Source organism: Leptinotarsa decemlineata, unplaced genomic scaffold, assembly GCF_025532065.1.
Source record: "Leptinotarsa decemlineata unplaced genomic scaffold, Ldec_3_MD MMD2_tig00005503, whole genome shotgun sequence".
Classification (NCBI taxonomy): Eukaryota; Metazoa; Arthropoda; class Insecta; order Coleoptera; family Chrysomelidae; genus Leptinotarsa; species Leptinotarsa decemlineata.
Window position 1 is genome coordinate 1 of NW_027412629.1, and position 21,611 is coordinate 21,611.

At 34.5% G+C, this 21,611-nt stretch overlaps 1 protein-coding gene across 1 annotated transcript in view; it reads right to left on the reverse strand.

The window, feature by feature from the left end:
* Nucleotides 1–12,767: 12,767 nt before the first annotated feature.
* Nucleotides 12,768–21,611, reverse strand: part of LOC141484347 (uncharacterized) — a 35,144-nt gene continuing 26,300 nt past the window's right edge. Inside the window, exon 3 of the mRNA XM_074179404.1 lies at nucleotides 12,768–14,921. Within this exon, the coding sequence (XP_074035505.1) occupies nucleotides 14,848–14,921 (74 nt within the window). The 3' untranslated portion in view covers nucleotides 12,768–14,847. The remainder of the gene's footprint in view (nucleotides 14,922–21,611) is intronic.

Genomic DNA, 21,611 nt, shown 5'->3' on the forward strand with positions numbered 1-21,611 from the left:
GACTAGATCAAGTTTATTTTTTCAACCATTCTTAGCTGGAAATAAAGTCCAAACATAACCCATTTATGATTCAACACCAGACATCCCTGTTTCGACCCCGCCATAGCTCTCATCAGTGGTGTTTACGCTGAACCACAAATGCATTGCTAGAATCAACTGTAATTGAAGAACAAGCTATAGTAAGAAGCGGGTCTACATCTCTGCCCACGGCGAAGGTGGAGTTTTGCAGACCGGTTTCGGGCTATTTGGCAACTTGTTAGTGCAAAATAGTGTCTATCATGAACATAAAGTCGAGTGGCCATACGAGGAGGCCAACTGAGGAGGAGTTTGAGGTGCCAGAAGATGACAGTACTACCAACTGTCGAAAGCGCTCGCAGATAATTAATAGAAATATATTAGAAAAATGAAAATAACAAACTTTAACCTCGAACGTATATTAAACTTGTGAACTATTTTCAAATCAATAAGATATTCGATGAGCGGGCGATCTATATCAGGCATCGGGAAAGTACGGGCCGTCCGAAGGTTGCCAGAGAGTCCCTTGATGACAGCGACTCATCATTTCCTGCGCGGAGTTGCCAACACGTCCATCCTGACGTAGTCTTCGCTCTCGAAGATACGAGAAACATTACTTGGCAGCAGCAACATCTGCAACTCCAACTGAAACACAAATTTTTCAGACCATTATCTTTTCTTTCCTTTCTAATAGTAGTGAGACCGCAGCCATCACTTCGGCTCTACCTGTAACGGGACAGAGACCAACAAAAATTCACATGTTTATCACATTTTCAACTGTGAGGCCTCAGCTATCACCCCGGCTCTACCGTTGACGGGACAGAGACCGACACATTTCCATTAGATCATTCAATCATCAACAGTGAGACCGCAGCCATCACCTCGGCTCTACCGCTGACGGGACAGAGACCGAGAATTTCATAAAAACAGATATGCAATAAATTTAGTTTTTCACAATGAGACCGCAGCCATCACCTCGGCTCTACCGCTGACGGGACAGAGACCGAGAATTTCACAAAAACTGATATGCAATAAATTTAGTTTTTCACAGTGAGACCGCAGCCATCACCTCGGCTCTACCGCTGACGGGACAGAGACCGGAAATTTCACTCAACTTTAAGAAAAAACTGAATAAAACTCATCGTAATACTTATAAATGCTCATACTCACGATCACCGTTACTTTTAACTGGCACATCGTTCTCTAAAAATTCTAGAATTTTCTCCATATCACATGACAAAGCCCACTGTGAAGGCCAACGCCTCAGCTGTTCCTTTGCTGCTCTTGTCACAATATTGTGCCAACCTTCTTGATTTCGAATCGATCACGTTCTAAGCAAGCAACTATCTCGTAAGGTCCCAAAAATTCATAATCTGATTTGCTGATATGCATCTGTGAGTCTCGATGCATCAAAACAAAATCACCAGGTGAGAAATTTAAATTATATCTTCGTCGCCGATTCGCTTCATCTAGATTGGTTTTCTTGGACAACTTTTCAGCGACCCGTTTTCTGTCTAATTCTCTGTCACGAATGGGCGATAAATCGGAGAAATCTCTTTCAACAAAGCTTTAATGAGTGGGGTGCTACTTTTGATGCCAATCAGCAGTTGTAATGGAGAAACATTCGTACTTTTTTGAAATGTTGTGTTCAACACCAGTTGGATTTTCCACAAGTTGCTCGACCATTCTGACTTTACATGTGTTTCAATTCTTAGTAAGTTTCTAATTGTTCTCATGTATCTCTCACCTGACCATTGCCGCGATGTACATCTGGAGTAACATAGTGAAAGTCAATTTTCCATTTGCTCAAATATTTTGGGAACGTGATGTTTTTGAAAGAGGTTGCAGCATCTGTTATCAATCTCTTGGGAGTACCAAAAAGTGATATGACAACTTGCAACTTTTCGCGAGCTTCGTGAGTCGTCACAGATTTCATGGGCATCAGAATACAATATTTCGTGAATGCATCCACAACAACAAATATGTGTTTATAGCCCTCTGAAGTTACTGGGAGTGGACCTAAGCAATCTGCATGTAATGTATGAAATGGTTCATTCGGTTTTTCCACAGGGTAGATCAGCCCTTGTGAAGGACCTGATCGAGTTTTCTTCACAGCGCAGACAACACATTGTCGTATGTAATTCCGAATGAAACTTCGCATACGCGGAAACCAAAAATGCATTGCTACTGACTCGTATGTTTTGTCAGTACCTATGTGGCATTGCTCATCATGAAAAATTTGGAGTAAGCCCAAACGACTTTGCCTTGGGACAAAATACTGCAAATTGACTGTTTCATCGACATTGGTTCGTTTATGATAAAGCAACCCATTTTTTTCGACATATTGATTGGGATCAAGTTTTCCATCTCGAAGTAATGTCAGCATGTTTTGGATTTCTTCATTTCCTTTCTGTTCTATGTAGGCCCAATTATTATGAGAAATACGGCGAACAGTGGTTGACGGATTTCTACTCAAGTAGTCGACATGTGGTAAATTTTTCCCTTTTCGGTAAACAATGTCAACATTGAAATCTTGCATGTACACCCAGCATCTGGCTACACGAGGAAGCAAATCCCTTTTTGTAGCCGTAGCTTTCAAAGCATTGCAATCGGTAACCAATGTAAATTTGATACCAAGCAGATATGTTCGAAAATGTTTTAATGCTTCCACCACAGCCAACGTTTCGAGTTCATATGAATGGAATTTGGACTCACTGTCAGTAGTTCGTTTATTAAAATATGCTATAACTCTGGGCTTATCCTCATACTTCTGGATCAAATCGCATCATAGCCCAGACTGCTGGCATCGGTGTGGAGCTCAGTTGGTTGAGCAGGATCATAAACTACCAGAAGGGGTCTTAAAGTAAATGACCAATCACATAAGATCTGGCGTTTTCTTGATCTTGGCCCCATTCAAATGGCACATATTATTTTTTGTGTTTAGTGAAGGAGATATACTTTTCCTTTGTTATCGACAAAACAGCGACACTTCTATTAAGATCCAATGCAATATTTTTTATAATAAAATGTGCATCATACCTTGATAAGTTATGAAACACGATGGAAATTGTTTGATCATCTTGATAGTTTATATTGCACTCATTGTGTGATGGTTGCGATAATTATTTTTAGGTATTAGATGATTATGGTCGCGTATTTTTTTGTCTGATATAGTGAATGGTTTGTCACATATATGCCATGAGTTGCTACCCTGAAATCTGTTTCCTGGCTGGCTGATATATCTATATCGAATGGACACTGGAACACAGTTGCAACATCTTCAGCAAACTGACCTATTTCGTTGGCAAACCATTTCATACAATTTTCACCACGAAATGATCGATAAAATGATAGCGTATCATCATAAGAGCATTTCACATAATATCCAATAGATGCCGGAATGTGTCGTTGATATTTATTGCCATCTTGTGCAGATATCAATACACTCTCCAGATCGGCGTATATGACGAAAGGCGATGTGATTTTATTTTTGAAATTTTTGAACTTTGAAATATGTTTTTGGTCCATGGGTAATTTTGGTAGGCATTCCTTTGTCTTCGAGCAGTCTTCAAGGTGTTTACCCAACTTAGCTTGCGTGGAAAAATAGTGAAAACACCTATTGCAAAAATATTTTTTTTCCATTATGGTTGTCGCGTTGATTACTCACCAAACTAGATAGATCTTTTATCCAAAGTGTTTTCTGGTTGGTGACGTAACATCATAGACATTTGTTGAATCCTCACACCTTTCATCGTAATACATGTCTTGAATCATGAGTAGATTCACATGTTTGCTTTTATTTTTTGCTAGACTCAATCTTAGCGGTATTACTGTATACTTGGATTTAGAACGTTTCAACGTATAAACGTTGACTGAGAGATCATATCAGTGGTACTATGGATCGATGCGTTAGATGTTGTGAAATACTTATATTCGTTTAAGATTCGATCCCTTTTGACAACCTCAAATTCTCCACCGAATGTCATATTAACCTCTTTATAAATGCATCCTTTTCAATGCATTTTGAATTCGTCTCACAAAAAGGGTCTTACAATCGATCAAAAATGAGGTATGGTCCTCATGCATGAGATTACTAATCACTCCAGTCCGGATACTCGAATTGAAAGCCGATACTGAATCATTCCAATCTACTCGATTAGAGGCGATCTCTTTCCGGCTAAACAGGCCTGATCCTTTCTTCATCTCAAATTTCATCTAATTACGTAGTGTTGTAATATTGGCCAAGAATGCTGGCAGATTTTGTTTTCCATCCATAGTAGTAGTATTTTTCAGAGCTTTTTTCATTCTTTTAGAAGCCTTATAACACTCTTCAAGTCCATCCTTCACTGTTTTCTCCTTGTATTCATCCTTTATGAGGCTAAGGATAGATGCGATATATTTCATCACATGAGTAAACATTTTTCAAAATTGCAGAAGCAGGTTCGACAATAAATGATCGACCGAAGTGGAGCGCTTATATATATAGCCGGGAAATATTCTTCGAACAGTAAATTAGAAACTGCACCACCTAGCGGGGAAAGCTTTGCGTTAGAAGTAATGTGATCAAATATGAATATGAATAAAATCTGCTATAGAGACACATGTCTTATGTAATCATAGTATGTCAGAAAAATGAATTTCTATGATGATAAATATATTAGTCTGAAACACTATATTTACAGGAACAGCAGTAAAAATGTGGAAAAAATGTGTATCGCGCTATTACAATACCCAATTCGATAGCGACAAGTTGCAATATTGTATCTTTATCATGCAGCAAGTAAATGTTATACTGATTGAAAGAATAGAGAAATCAATATGTGAAAACTTCATATTGAATAAATTGAACTGAAAAATTCTTTGAGATACTTGTGTTCGCCTTCTTTAGCCTACACTGATCGTAAGTATCGATATTAGGTCGAATCCAACTCATTTATTGGAATTGAATGCTAGTTTGTATCAAACTCCTAGTGTTGTCCTGCTATACGGGCTGTGAGCATCGACAGAAAATGAGCTCGTATTCAAGTTGAAGATCACATTTAATCAGTTTTCAGGTCGAAGTGTGGAAATACCTCCGTTTCAGTTGAATACACACTTACCTCATATGGTATAATGGCTCAAATCTTGGATAATATTGGGTTTCAAGAACAATATAGTAATACATTTCGAATTGAAACATGTGTATTGCGACATGTAAAAGTTCATGCCGAGAATATATTTAGATGTGAAAAATATGTGTCTTCTTCGCTGTAAAATGGTTTGTTGTGACTGTACGCATTGTTTTGGAGAACTATCAAACCCTGTTTAGCTTGATGTTCGCAAAGATTGAACTCTGTATTCATTTCCATAGTCAAACCACACTCTACCGTCAGATATTGCAATATAGTGTTGCATTTCAAATGATTAGATTGTATAGCAATACGTGAAAGTTTTTATTAGGCGAGCCTATGCATATGTGAGAAATATCAATCTATTCTACTGCAAAATGGCATGTGGTAACTCTAGGCATCTCTTTCGGAAACTCCGCAAATCTCCGTATAGCATAACCTTGACAGTAAATAAACTCACGTTGAATTTCAAGCCCAAACCAAACTGTTTTTCAGTTGAAATCATATCAATATCATCTACTATATGGCTTCAGATTTGTAATAGATTATGTTTCTAAAAGAAAAACGTAGTGTGACATTTTTAATTATTACATTGTTTTTAGGCTTGCGGAAGTTCATGTAGGGGCATGCATATGTGTGAGACATATCAGTCTGTTCTCCTGTAAGATGTCAAGTGTTGACACTACATGTCTTCAAATTTCCGTCTAACATGACATTGGCGGAGAAGTCAAAGTCTAATTTTATTAATAATTTTTGATACATGAATGTATATATGACACGTCACATTTTACAACAGATATTTTATCTAATATCACTTATATCAATAACAGCACATGTTACAGAAAAATATTATTTTCATACTCTTTCTTTCTTCTTCTTTCTTGAATTTGAAAAAATGTGTTTCACTTCTGATGCTGGGTGGTAATAAGTTCAAATATTTTGCCCCGGCATAAAGTGGTGAACCTTTGTTGTCATTACGGTTTATGTTTTCCTGATGGAAGTCGTTCCTCCATCTCGTTTGATGAGAGTGAATTTTCTCATTTCTTGTTAGCAAATGGGAATGTACATGAACGTAGCTTAATATTTTGTGAAGATAAATATATGGTAATATGAAAAATGTTTTGTCTTGGAATTTTTTCTTACAAGATTCTCTGTATTTGAGATCAAAGTTAGTCTAACGACGCGTTTTTGGATTATAAAGATTCTATTTATTTCTGATGAGTATCCCCAAATGGTAATATTCATATTAAACTTAGAACACACTAGAACATAGTATATATCCAAGAGATTATGTCTCAAAAATTTTGATTTCATTGTTAGGAAGGCAAAATACAATTCTTTCAGAGAAGTACTCAAGTATTCGATATGATTATTGAAAGACAATTCATTGTCAAGTTGTGTTCCAAGGAAAGATTTATTTGGAGAGGGCGCTGATACTTGAAAACTAGATAAATGTTGTTCTATCTTCATTATTTATCAAATGATTGTTTCTACACCAACATTCGAATGAATTGATTACTAGTTTTGTTTATTTTCAATTTCATTTAGACCTGAGGACGTCACAATGATTGTTGTGTCATCGCCATACATGAAAACTCGACCCTCGAGAAAAACCTAGCATTCAGTTTCAAGGTTAAACCAAACTTCATCATCAAATCTGGCCAATGTGTGGGGAAAAAGAGATCAAAGTGAGGTGATACACTCTTTTTATTCGATGTGATTATGATGTAGATATATTTCAAAAAAATATAGTGTAGCATTTATAATCATTATTAAATATGTGGTAGTTCATGTTAGACATGCATATGCGTGAAAAATGTCAGTCTATTCTCCTGTAAAATGTTATGTGTTGAGTCCACGCATCTGTTTTGGGTACCTCACACACACCCGTCTAGCATGACGTCGACAGATAATAACCTTGCATTTATTTCAAAGTCAAATCGAACTTGATGGTTAAATTTGATAATGAGAAGTGAATGAATTTATTTTCGATCAAAGTGATGGCATATTCTACTTTTCTGATATAGTTACACCGATATCATATGTTGTGAAGGTCGTAACGAATGCGAAAGCTACGTGCAATATCAAAATCGACAAGTTTTTTGTTGAACGTTACCAAAAAATACAGGGACAAACTATAGAAAATCGGCTCATCAAAGCAGTTGTCTCTTCTGACAATTTTCAAATTCTAACCAAACCCCAAGATTTTCTCAATCCTAAAATATTTCTCTTCCGAATATGTATTCTGTAATTCAATTTCAATCTTTTCAGTGTTTTTTCTACATAAAATATACCTAAATAATAACTGTTATTTTATTCGTCACAATGATTACAACATTGCACAAGATTCAGATCTTAAATTCCATTGGATAGTTACAAAAAACAAGAATTCACTCTCTGAACTCTCATTACTCATCACTTGTGCTTTATTGGTTTGATTCATGTTGAATTTCCAGTTCACCCTACTTTAATACCTGTCTTAAATTTCAATCCGCCTTAACCTTACCTTTACACAGCAGCTCAAGTTGACAATTTTCAGATTAATACTTCACGAGATTCGACAATATCTACACATGCACGTTATTTACTCCCTTCAGTTCATACTAAATTACAATTTGTCCTAACCTTACCTTGACACAACTCAAGTTGATAATTTTCAAGTTAATACTTCACGAGATTTTACAATATTGTTCATCAAATGCACGTTATTTAATCTTCTCACTCCACACTACTTCAACACCTGTCTTAAATCGATTACCACATCACGGCTTTCGGCCGTTCACACACACACACAGACCCTACTTTTTAATATGGAAAAGGTAGTTTGGGAAATTATTCAATCCACACGAGGGTCGCAATGACTGAATTTCATCTTTAATGCCAGATAGTATTGGGTCGAGCGCGCAGAGTTATTTCACTTTTATTTTCAATACAGTGGATCGTGCGACATCTGAATGGTGTATGAAATCTTGTGGATCTGGGGAAATCTGGCAACACTGTCATATGGAGATTACCATGTTGGGACAAAAATTTGCAAAACGGAGCTTGGCTTTTTTCTCCAAATTTACATGGTATTTCTCATAAGGCGGTGTTGCCATTTGCCCCATGTTCTCTTAGCTATTCTACTCTGGTCGTGCATATAACTTTTATGCCATACTTGTCCATTATTGTATTCACAATATACATTTGTGAATATTTAAAAAAATCAACGATCTAACTATTACTGGTTTCTTCCAGAAGAGCCAGTTATGTGTGAATTCTTGGGACGTACAACCGTATTTCCCTTGACGAAAGTGGCTGTAGAATTAACAACACTTTTTATAAACTCGTCCCCGATTATTATTGTAAATTTGGCTAATGAACCGACAGAAAGTTGACGTTTTTCTCCTATTGAATGGACAACTAGGAGGAAATATATTTTATAATGACAGGATACTTTCTTTCTGGGACCATGTCTTTTCGACATTTGTATTATGGACTCTATATATTAAAAAAAATTGAAATGAGGTTTTTTTCAGAAACTCAGTTACTTTTCACAAAATAAAACAAACTTTTCTATATCGATTGTAAACTCATATTTTAATGTTCTGAGAAGTGATTGCATATAAATTGAGATATATGATGGAATTGGCCGATACTTCTACCACTGCGGTAGGTATTATCAATGAATATGAGGCAACGCATGAAGTGCTTGAGTTTTTCTCACTGCAGATACTAACGGTAATGAAATTTGTCTCCGGTTTTTCTATTGAAATTTGTTTGTGTTTTATGAATTTCTATTGTCTTCCTATATACTCTTGGATAGTAATTCTGAGTTGTGTCCAGGATTTGTGTTTCTTCTAAAGGGTATTTGTGTTGAATTGAAAGGGTTATATTCTTAGGAGTGATTGATTTTTGAAAGAGAAAGTTTTTGGCTTTATACTACTCCATCTTGAAACAAAAAAAGTGGGATTCTTCCAAAGAAAAGAAGGAAGCAGTCAGTTTCATAAGAAGTAACTCTGTACTATAAAGTTATCCATATTAAAAAAAATGTTTTTATGTTAATCAGCTGTCGCCCCCATACGAACGACAACTCTCAGAAGTTGAGAAACTTGTGCGAGCTAAGGACTAACGAGGTCTTACCTTTTAATGTGTGATTCCTAACACGTTGGTACTGAAAAGCCATAAGTGTCTTACAGTGAAACATCTCTGTCTACTAGCTAGGATGACAGTGTTCCATGTAAGTGAAAATGTTTACCTTTCATTTAGTATATTCTGTACGAATTCAGTGAATGGTATCTGATCCCATTCGATAACGAATGTTTGGAATACAAACTGCGTGGAGAAACGTGTTCTTTGTGTAATTCAGTGTTCATATAAAAGTATTTGTTTCGAAAGTATTTTTCTTACGTGTAATTCAATGTTTATATGAAAGTAGCTGTTTCAGGAGAGTTTTTTCTTTCAGTTTGTGTCTGAAAGTTACTTCTTTGCATGATCTACACATCTGTGTATAGAGTTCCTTCTTTTAAAATTGATTGCTTCCTTTCTTTCTTTGGATGAATCCCACATTTTTTTGTATCAAGATGAGTAGTAGAAAGCCAAAAACTTTTTCTCAAAAGAGTATTTGTGTATCATGGGTATTTTCTTCTCTTTCATCCTGGGTTTAATTTTCCATTCGTTTGCTATTTACCAATCTTAAAAGAAGATATGCATTTTCCGGATTATATTTATTACACTGTAGATATAAATGATCAATGATTTCAAAGCTACTACATATAGTCGTTATGAAGAGCTGATTTTTTACATTTATGTAATCATTTAATGAACTAAACAACTACTATTTGAATGATTGTTACAACAGTTTCTCAATTGGCATAAACCATTGTTTTCGAAGAGTTTGATGTCGTTAGGGTTACCAAAATCTGGATGCCACCACTCCGTGATCCTTCCCAATATAAATGGAAATATTTTATACAGTTACTTGTAGAATCATTTCAGTCGAGGAGTCTATTACAAAAACACACAAATTTTTTCATTGTTACACCAATTCTGAGTTTGATTTTCCATTGATTTTATCAAATTATTTCTGGAAATTTCTGAATTCAAGGATAAACACATTGAGAAAGTGATTTACAATAGTTTTTTACCCACTAGGTATACGATGAATTTTTCCTGAATACAGATCATTATTCCAAAAAAAAAACTGGTTGTAACACTGATCTGGATAATTTATCATTTCATTATACTCTTGCGGTGAATTAAATCGAAAACAAAATTACTACAACTTGGCATCGAATACACTTATTTCATTATGAATAAATCATAAGTACACAGTTTTGGTTTGTTTTCAAATAAACGCATTTCCATTTATATCCTGCCATGCCAATGTTAATGTTCCTCGGTAGAATCAGATACCCGAGGAATAATCATGAGAGACCCCCAACATTCAGGGAACATTAAAAATAATTATGAACTGAGATATTCAAATGCGAGTGAGAAAGTAAATCATTGACAGGAAGCTCACAAAGGACAAATAAACAGAAAAATCACATTATGAGCGTTGGAAAAAACTTCAAGACTACAATACTTGTCGTGCTAAGAGCCCATAAAAAAGTGGACATCGCTAGGCCTATTCTAACAATTGTACTTTCAGTTACTACCTTCTGACATGCAATATTTTATATTGAATCACTATGCCATTAAATTGGTATTATCTTTGTAGCTCAGGTCGGAATATACACGAAAATGTTCCTCTCTTTGTTCGAATTACAACCGTTGCTATTGTTTGAATTACCTCGAAGTTTCATTTATTTTAGGAAGTCCCTAGAGAAATTATAAACTGATTACTAATGAAACTTCGTCAGTGAATGTTTAGTCTACGAATTTTTAGGAGTATTCAGAAATTGAAGAAAAAAATGACACAAAATATAATTTTTTTGAATAATACTCACATTGAATCAGATATTCATTTTCAGAAAAGTAAACTATTTTATTATTAACTGAATATTCCTTTTGTAGTATTGAAGTATAATTTTTTTATGTTGTGGATAGCCTTTTCAGTTGGATTTTGTTACATTTTACATAAATTGAAGTGTAGGTGTTTGTTATGATAAAAAAAACATTATTAGGAGAAATTGCAAAATGTGTGTTCGATTCTGGGTATAGAAATGAGAGAGATTGTTATAAAACTGTGCGGGGTATAAAAATTTATGAGGTATAGCGTGACAAATATTTCAACTTTTTTATATCTTTTTTTGTTAATGCAAGATATTTCAACCCAGATTAATTCACATGAAACAGATTTTCTAATGAACATTCTCGTTATATGAAGGAAAACAAAGTTGTTTCTTTAATCTAGGTTCAAGACACCCAGTTGTAAAATACAGCTTTTGGATGACACTCAAAACCATTCTATATGCACGCTTCCACACTGTTTCTTCGTTCATTTTGATATCTTGGTTCGTTTTAAATTTATAAGTCAATGACTAATGCATTTTTTGTACGTTTTCGTTAAATGCAATGACCAGAATTATCATGATAACGATTTCTTCACTTCATTGATGATTTGACAGGTATGTGAAACCTCTGGCGTTCTCAAAAACTATCACTAGATGAAGTCTGAAATTTTCAAACGAAGTGCAGAAGACTGTTGTTAATGGAAGCGAAATTTGTTTTTGGGGTGAAAAATGCATGGTCATTCAATAGTTAAATATATGCCAAAATAAAAGAAATAACAAAACTAGGCTCACCTGCATGAAAGATCTAAGTGAATATATCATAGATAATTAACACTCATCATGAATCATGTACGACTCTCTTTCATTGTATAATTGATGAATTTGGAAATACAAACTGTTAAAATGTATCAGAAATGTTAATTAATATATGTAGGCCAGATCACCAGATCAATCATATTTAAATCTAGCTAGAATATCTTTGAAGAGTTAAGTTTCGATTTCACCTTCTTTCACTCTTACTCTCTTCCTAACATTTTAATTATAAATAATATTTTTCTTTATTCTTAATTCTGAATTATTTAGTTATACACACATTCACTTTCTCAAAACAATAGGACAAATATGCTAGATTTTTTGAACTACATGGAACATTATGAGGAGAGAGAAACGATTGTTTGAGAGATTTTGAAAGACAATGTAGAACGTTTCAGGGGTGATCATTTTTTTAATATATTCCATCTCAATATTGGGAGTATGCGAAAAAATGTTGATGAATGTCTCTTTTATATTCAGTTAGCTAATACAACTAATGTTGATATTATGATATTATCTGAATCATGGCTAATTCCATTCCATTCCCTTCCAAATTTCAATATATTATAATATAATGAATCTCGATTTGACCAGAACGATGGTTTGATAGTTAATATTTGGAAAGATATGAACTCCAATTCTGCTATAATACATCTTAAAGAAGTCTACTAATTAGAAATATAATTTTCGTAGAGGCAAATATAAAATTATTCATTGGAGACATAAAAATAAATATATTGAATACATCAGACACACAACTTAATAATTACATAATATATGCATGATGGCTGAAATGGGATTTTTTCTTTCATTAATAAATAGACCAGAGAAACGACTAACTCTACAAGCTGAATTGACAACGGGTATGAGGAAATTTCAAAAAAAAATACAACAATAAAATCAATTCTTATATATTCAAATGTGATATACCCGATCACTACATGTTACTCTGTTATCGCTAAAAGTTGATGAAAATTCTAAAATAACCGATATATGTACGGAAAACTCATATACCGTCACTAATTATAATGAGGTCATGAAAGCACTCAATAAATAAACTTGAGAGCCCATTATGCAATCCAGAGACCCAGAATCTGCATTCAATACGTGTATTGTTGAACTAGAAAAGCATATTGACAAATGTACAGAAGTGAAAATATAAAATAAACAGACAAAATTGAAATCATGAATAACACATGGTCTTCTGATTTCTATACACCATACAGACAAATTAAACGAAATATTTTGGCCGACTTCTCAGCAGAACAACAAAATGATTATAAACTTTACAGAAACTTCTTGACAAAATTCATCCGATAAACTAGAAAGAAATCCTATACCAATGAAATATTAGAGTTTTAAAATGATTTATAGAAAGTTGGGCATAATATAAACGAAATAACAAACAGTAGAGAAGAGAAGAGAAGATGAGATAAATTTTTGTTAAATAAAAAAAAATCAATAATTTTTTTTCTCATAATTGGTGAATATATGGCAAGTAAAATAGAAAAGCGTACAGTTCACGTTTCAGAAGGCAATATAATATCACCAACTCAATATTCCTAAACCCAGTAACAAGAAACGAGTTGATCGATATCATTACCGGATTAAAAAATATAACTTCCTGGTCATGATAAAATATCTGAGTTTCTTATCAAAAAGCTTCATATATACTTTATAGAATCCATATGGCACATTTTCAATTCAATATTTAGTTTTGAAAAAATACCCATATCTTTAAAAGACTCAATCACAATACTGATTTTCAAGTCTGGTTATAAAAAATTAGTGACTGTGATCAATAACTCCACTGAAATATTCTCAAAATACAGTTATACAATTTTGCAATAATAACAATATTGTTTCTGAATCACAATATGGTGTTTTGTAAAGTAGATAAACAGAAAACGTAGTTTTTGAAATTGTTAGACAAATCAACAATTATTTCCAAAATCAACAAAAATGCATAACTGTCTTTCTGGATTTCGGCAAGGCATTTGATACTGTCGATCACAATATACTCCTTCAACGTCTAGTTCCTAGGATACAAGTCATATTGAGCATGTTTGTGACTATCTAGGAAGATGGGTGAGAAGTTGTAGAAGACCACCCACGAACAAAAATGAACTTCGTGTTACTCTCATAAAGGAGTGGTATAACATACCCCAGAAGTATATTCGGATGCTAATTCGTGGAAAGCCTTGGAGAATGGAAGCTATCGTCCAAGCTGAAGAGGGCTACACCCTATAAAAAAACTGGTTTACTGTTTCTTCGACCGTTTGCTACTTATGTTTTATTGTTAATTTTTCCATAATCGTTGTGAACAATAGAGAACATGCAGAAAAAATGCAATGCTTCATTCAATAATTCATAAATTTGAAATTAATCTTGATACTAACATGAATGAAGAAACATTGTATAGGGAATGAACCAAGCTTGCATAGAGGATTATTTTGAGTGTCATTTGGAAATCAGTTCGATATGAATTATTCTGGGTTAAATTACCTTCCATTTATTCATTTGCAACTGAACCGTTTTAAAAAAAGTCGGTCAAGAGAAAAAAGGTTTGAAGTTGAGTTTTGTCAAAACCTGGGCAAAAACAAAAAGTTCAATGCTTTTCTATTACAAGTTTGATTACATGTAATTTTTCAAAAAAGTAGAGAATCATTAAATAAGCGGTTATATCAATGAAAAATCAATGTACAAGACGTTTACTGTTTATTTCTTCATGTTCGATGTCTTTTCAAACTGTAAATTTTTCGATTCTTTCAGGTTCAGTAAGAAATGAACAGCAAACTTTGGAGTACTATTCTGAAGTGACTTGTTCTGTATTTATTAGTCACTTAACATTATTCGTTATAATTAATACAAATAATCTCCCTATGTCTATATGAAAGGTAACTTGTCAGGTAACGAAAGTAATAATTTGGTTATGATTAACAAATATCCAGTATTGTACTAGCTACTACTCTTCACTATACTTTATCTGCAGTTGGATAATCTGATGTTTTGGATCTTACACTGGAGTTTGCCTTGTGCTTCGTGTGTACTGAAAAAAAAACAATGATAAGGAATGAAAATTGAACGTGATAAAAATTTCAATGTCAATCGAGCATCCTGTTTTCAAACTTGATAGAGATTAAAACTGATGGCTGTGTCTGAAAGTTAAATTTTATCAGAAACCTAATGGTAGAAACCGCAAATCGATATCTATCATCGTTTCTGAGTTAGGTACATCATGTTTGCATGTAGAATTCAATGGTGTAAAAAACTTTTTTCTCAAATGAGATATCAAAAGTTATTGATGGAAAACTAGTTTCTTTAACGAGACACCCTGTATATTCCTACATATTTCAGAGATTTACAAAAATGTAGCAAATACGAAGCTATTAGGTTTTTTCATGTAGACTTTGAAACGCAAACTTTGATCAAATAAGCTTTTGACGTCGCGGCGATAAAACAGATGTAGAGAAACCTTTTCACAGCAGTAATTAGAACGCATAGTTTCAATAAAAATGATAACAATTTATACTATATTAACTACTAATCAATGAAACTTTAACAGTAATAATAATGATAAAGAACAAACAATGAAATATATTCCTTCAGAGAAGGTGTTCGAAATGCCTACAATCTTATCGTACACAGGTGACACCTTTTCTGAAAGTTTTTGTCGAATAATTTATTAGTTCAATAGAAGTAAAAAAAGCAAAACTTTGCATCACTACCTCTTCCAATTCGTATCTAAAATCAATCAACAACTTCAAAACAAGATCTTTCAACCTTCCCCAGAGGTAAGAGTCCATAGTCGTTAGGTCCGGTGACCCAGCCGGCCGACGGTTGGGTCCTTTGCAGCCAAATTTGCAGCCAAAAAATTGGTGACAATTGCAGCGTTGTGAGGCGAAGGCCTGTTTTGTTGGAAATATATTTTTGTGAGCTCCATTAGTGGCAATTCATTAACAAGGGGTTCATTTGCCGTAAAATTTCTAAATACCTCTGAGATGTGAGAGTGCCACTATAAATGAACGGGCCGATAATTCTACACCTAAAAACACTTGCTCACTAGTGCCCACACACTTAATCCAAATTTTCCTTGACTTCTCTGCTCCACAATAGAGTAAGAGTTTTGTTGTGCCCAATTGTAAGAATTGTAGTGAGTAGTATGCTAGGGCCGTTTGAGGACCTCCCCCCTAGCTGTTTCCCCCCAGTGCCACCACACTGACTTGAACATGAAACCCTTTTTTCACTCTGTGCCTATGACTTGGCCTTGAAATGCATGTGATGTCACATGACCTTGAGTTACATCATTACCATGACACCCTCTTTTAACTCGCCGCCTATGATTTGGCTTCGAAAGCCGCAACGATTCTATAACCTTGGGTCGCACATCACATGGCCTCGAAAATTACACCGGATTCTGGACCTCCCCCTACCACTAGTAACATCGCAAGACATATGGCCTTGGCCATATGTAACTATAATGACGTAGTATGAGAAATAACGCCAATGTAAAGAAAAATTTGAAATTTTGGACTGTTGTGTTGTGAACAACTATATGATGAAGAGATATTTAGATTTATTGTAGCAGTTCCAACCATGAGTATACGGAAGGATCAGATAAATTCCCTAATGCAGGTATAAATTGGAACATAAGTTTATGATGGGGAAATTGACACAAAACACACACACATTCATACACACAAACAGTAATATCAAGATGAGAGTGCTTGAAAGTTAGATACAAGTGATTGAACCATATAATTGTAGTCAAGTATATAGGGTCATCATTAAAAACAGACATCAGCCCTCAATTCTGCAAAGGTAATAGATTTGGAGATTTATTCTTTTTGAGATGTCCTCCTATCAGTTAAGCGCGTATCGCGTTACAAGTTACAAGTTAGTTAAATGTGATGAGAAATTGTGATCTATACTTAGTTGTGAAAACAATGCATACATCAAGATCTATGATTTTTTTTATTAGAGGATTTTCGAAAATATATTGAAAAGGAAGTGGATTGCACTGTCAAATAAGAATATTGAAAAAAAATATCGCATGAAATTTGAATGTCAGAATTCAAAACAGATCATTCGAAACCATTTTGAATGCAGTTAAGAAATTGTCTGTTGAAATCTGATTGATATAAAAGCGATTTGAAAGAAATAAATAGGGAGATGTATCATTATTTGGTAGACGTAGTCGATCAGGTGTGTTTGAAAATCTCAATTATGAAAATGCCATATTTCTACAAAGAGGTATCTTTTCCATTTACAAAAAAAATTAGCCGGGTTCTGAAAATAGTCCCACGAAGATTTCCGTTGTGAAAAAAATCATCGTAGACTGACACCAATGTTATATTCCTCCTATAACTCGCTTCTAGCCTCACCATGAATAGTATTGAGAGTCCGTTGAAGGTGCATTTGAAGGATATAAGAATTCTACAAATAAAAATTCAGCAATATAAAGCCAAAATCAATATGATCAACAATTTCAACAATACGACCTTGAAAACGACACAGTGGGACCGTGTTTTCATGGAACCGCTAAATATAATCGAAACTAAGTGTGTCATTACGAAAAATGGATTTGTCGTAACATACAATAAATGTATCTAAGAATATTCTGCTTTTTTGCTCTATATGTATAGAGTAATCACCTAATGAAATTAGATTCAACAAAAATGAAATATTTATAATTTGTAATATTTTGTTGAACATTTCCACATCTGAATTTAAGAGTCAATTCGATAAAAGATTCTTTTATAGATATCAAATCCTTTCCGATAAAAACCCTTATTCAGGTCAAAATCTCTCACAGTTACTAAACAGCTATATCTACCCTTCCAACTATCTCCATAAATCTCTTTAAGTTCATCAATAGTGAAATCTGGGACTTCATGATCGAAATAGGTGTGATGAAGATTGAATTCGTTTTGTATGAATGAAAAAATCATATCACAATTGTCTTGGAACAATTTTTTCGATATTCGACTGTACCTAAATGTATGACATTTGTATATTCATGCCTACACATTGAAAGATTTTGTCTAATTTTGTATTAAGGTCGAATAGTGACGTTATAGAATATAAACAAAGAGTTATTTTTTGCGTCGGATAGATCGATTATTCTCATCACTACTATTGTATGGAACTCGTTCTAATACCTTCTTCAGCATCCCAGAAATTCTGGCCAATGTTCTGTGCTCAAGTTCTATCGAACTTGAGCACAGAACATTCGTATATACAAGTGCTGAATAACTACTATTCACACTCTATTACAATGAAAGAATAGTGTGAAATATCCTGACACTGTATCGAGTACGTCACACACCTTTATGTGCAAGTATGTCCTCGCACTGCAGGGTCCTAGTTTAGTCTGAACACTATAATGTGACCGTGACCGGTGATCGAATCTTTGCGGCTTCGAGGTGAAATCATAGGCGGAGGATTAAAAGGGGGTTTTCATGGTTATGCCCTAACACATTATCATGTGTCGTCACAGACAACTCAAGGCCAAGTCATAGGCGGAATATATCATTGGCTTCAGTATACGATCACTTTTTCCACACCGAATGTCTTCGCGCTCGTATGAGACGTGAAGATATGCTGAAAATGAAATTTTCTTTCACAATCCTGTCTCGTAATGGAGCTCTTTGCTAGACCCTAATTACATTTTTATGGTTTCCAGCCAAATTTGAAAGTTTCTTCCGTTAACTCGCATCACCCTCTTACTCCAAATACGCTATTACAATTGCATTATATTCAATGGCAGCCCATTTTTGGTCTCCACTCTACCACTATGACGTAATAATTATATTGAAAGGATATTCAGGAGACCGTCTCGTGCATTATAATAATCATTTAAAAATAAACCTTGAAAAACTTTCCGAAATGAGTGTTATTGTTATAACCTTGAAATTTGTGTCTGAAGGTGAGCTTGAGAAAGGATTGCATACACAGAATAACCTATTAGAAAATAAAGCCTTAGCTGCTACAGACTACAGAGGTATTCATGTACTATCTAACTAAAGCACAGAGCATTCGTATACACAAGTGCTTAATAACCGCAATCGACTGCTCAAGTACTCAGATTGAAGGTATCAACGGGATTTTCTGGTACGCGGTTTCAGTGATAGAAGTTGTTAGAGAATAAATCTATAAATCCGAATGAAAATACTATAACAAAAAAAATCTTTTTTTTTCGTTAACCAGCTGTCGCACCCCTAGGAACGACAACTCTCAGAAGTCGAAACTTGTGCGAGCTAAGGATTAACGAGGTCTTACCTTTTAAGGTGTGATTCCTAACACGTTAATTGATGGTAGGAAATATATATTAAATAATATAAACTATGTGATAAAATTATGAATTTCCCGTAACATTTCATATTCGAATATCAATTCAAACTCAAATTATTCAATAACCATATATCACCAAAGTGATATAAGAATCGTCAATTGGAAGTTATGAAAATATACATATATACTATGGAAACAAATACAGTATATATTATACAATATTGAAGTACACTTCGAACAGGTTAGCAAACGTTTGCGCTCAAGTGATTATTTACCAAAACCAGTGGCGAAAAAGCCCTACACGGCTGAATCTAATCTAAGGCATCGTCAGGTGTAGCTGACGTTCAAAAACCCTCATACGGGAAGGTTGTCGTGGGTATCAAGGTGGGAATCTTTCAAGTTGACTATCCGACTACCTCATTAACAAAGCATATACTTTATGCCTGCCCCGCAGGGGACCGAATCATGCCGTTAGAGTTCGGCAGAGCCGTTCTCTTACCATCTGATCTGAAAGACCACTCACCATACAAACTAATTGGTTTCGGTAAGAAGCTGGGTTTATTTGGCCGAGTGTGAATAGGTGTGAGCCACAGTAAACCCTTGCGGTTTGCGGTGGAGGGTAGAAGAGACCCACTCACTTTGGACCTAATCTAACCAAACACTTCAAACATATACATATTGACATATATGTATACTTATATTCATATCACAGGTACATTTATACTTAGACACAATAAGTAAATAAATTCGGAATACCTAATACCTACCACTGCTTTTCTGAATAATCTGAGACTGAATAAAATCTGTTTTGAACCAAAAATGATTTTAGTTCTTTCTTAAATTTGTTAAAGTTTGTTTGTGTTTTGACACAATTGAAAAACTTTGATCCAGCATATGAAGGAGTTTTTTCCTATAAACCAGTTTTTTGTTGTTTGTAATGTTTGTTAAATCAAACACAAGGCAACCGTAAGCACTGTACATCAGATATGATTCAATTGGACATTACATGTATTCAGAGTACATACTTCGAAATATATATCAAAGCCTGTGGCTAATACCGTGGAAGTCGTAATATTACGTCATATCAGTGTATTTTTGCTATCATATTCTACGTTCTTCATTTGCCTTTGTTCAATGGTTGACATAAAACTGGCAGCTATTTTTAAAATAGTTGTATTTCATCATCACTTACATCAAATACCACTGTATGACATTCATTTACTCATCACTTATGCGTTCCTGTTATGATTTTACCCCCGCTCCCTCTTCAGTACATCTAACACCTATTCTCCACATCTATATTATTGATTATTCAACATGAATTTATCATTAACGTAGTGAATATACATAATATTTGTTCATTTGCTTTCAAATTTCACTTCCTCTTCATGTCAAGGAATATACCCTGACATCAAATAGTATTGTCTATATCACGTTAACCTTGTACAAAATTACGTTATCAACACTTTTTCCTCAATATTCAAGTATCCGTATTATTACGTACAATTCCGCTTTCTGCTTCGATAAGATTGTTGGAGGTTAAAAACTAATATGTCTTCGCACAATCATCTCACTGAGTTTGCAAAGGCTGCTTCTCAAAAAGCTTGAAACACTGTTCCGAACCAGAAAACTGTACATACCTTAGCAACTTTTGATGCTTTATGAACTTGAGATCAGACCTTCTTTGAGTAATGTTCTCATGTATGGAGCTCTGCCCCCAAACACACTGTTGCTGGATTCCATCCAGAAAAGAGCCTGATTGGAGAGGCGAATATCACGTACAACCTTGATAGCCTGGAACATATATATATACTTTCACAGGAAGTGTTCAAGTGACTTGGCACATTTGATTCCACCAATAGCGGTACATATCAGAAATACGCGACGGACTGTGGCTGCTCATCGTTTTGAGGTTCAACTCAGTACACCTCGAAATTCACATTCATTCATTCATAAGAACATTCTATCTGGAAAACTGCCTTTATATGTGGAATGGACTTCTTGAAAACGTTTCTTCAAATTGATATAATCTCCAGCGATTCAAATCCAATGTGAATCGCAGCTTTCGCACAGGCACCACTCTTAGAGCGCCTTAAGGATTTTTCTGTAGTGCTTGTGTTTTGCCCTTGAAAATATTTAAAGATAAAATGGCTCCAATTTCGTTGGAGGTGGCTCGGAATATCTTTTCAACTGTGTTCGTATCCTCCTGAAGTAATTTCTTCTCTCAATTTTTTCTCGTATCTCCATAATGTTTATATCATACACCATGAATAATTGTCACATCTTCGCGTATATGAAATCCTCAGTAAGCCTGCTGATATACTTATTTATATCCCCCCCGCCAGAATATCATTCGTTTCATAAGATAATTTGACAGATTTTTTAAAGGTTTCTCTCTTAATGGAAACGGGTATTGTGCTCAAACAATACACATTTTCTTCTACAA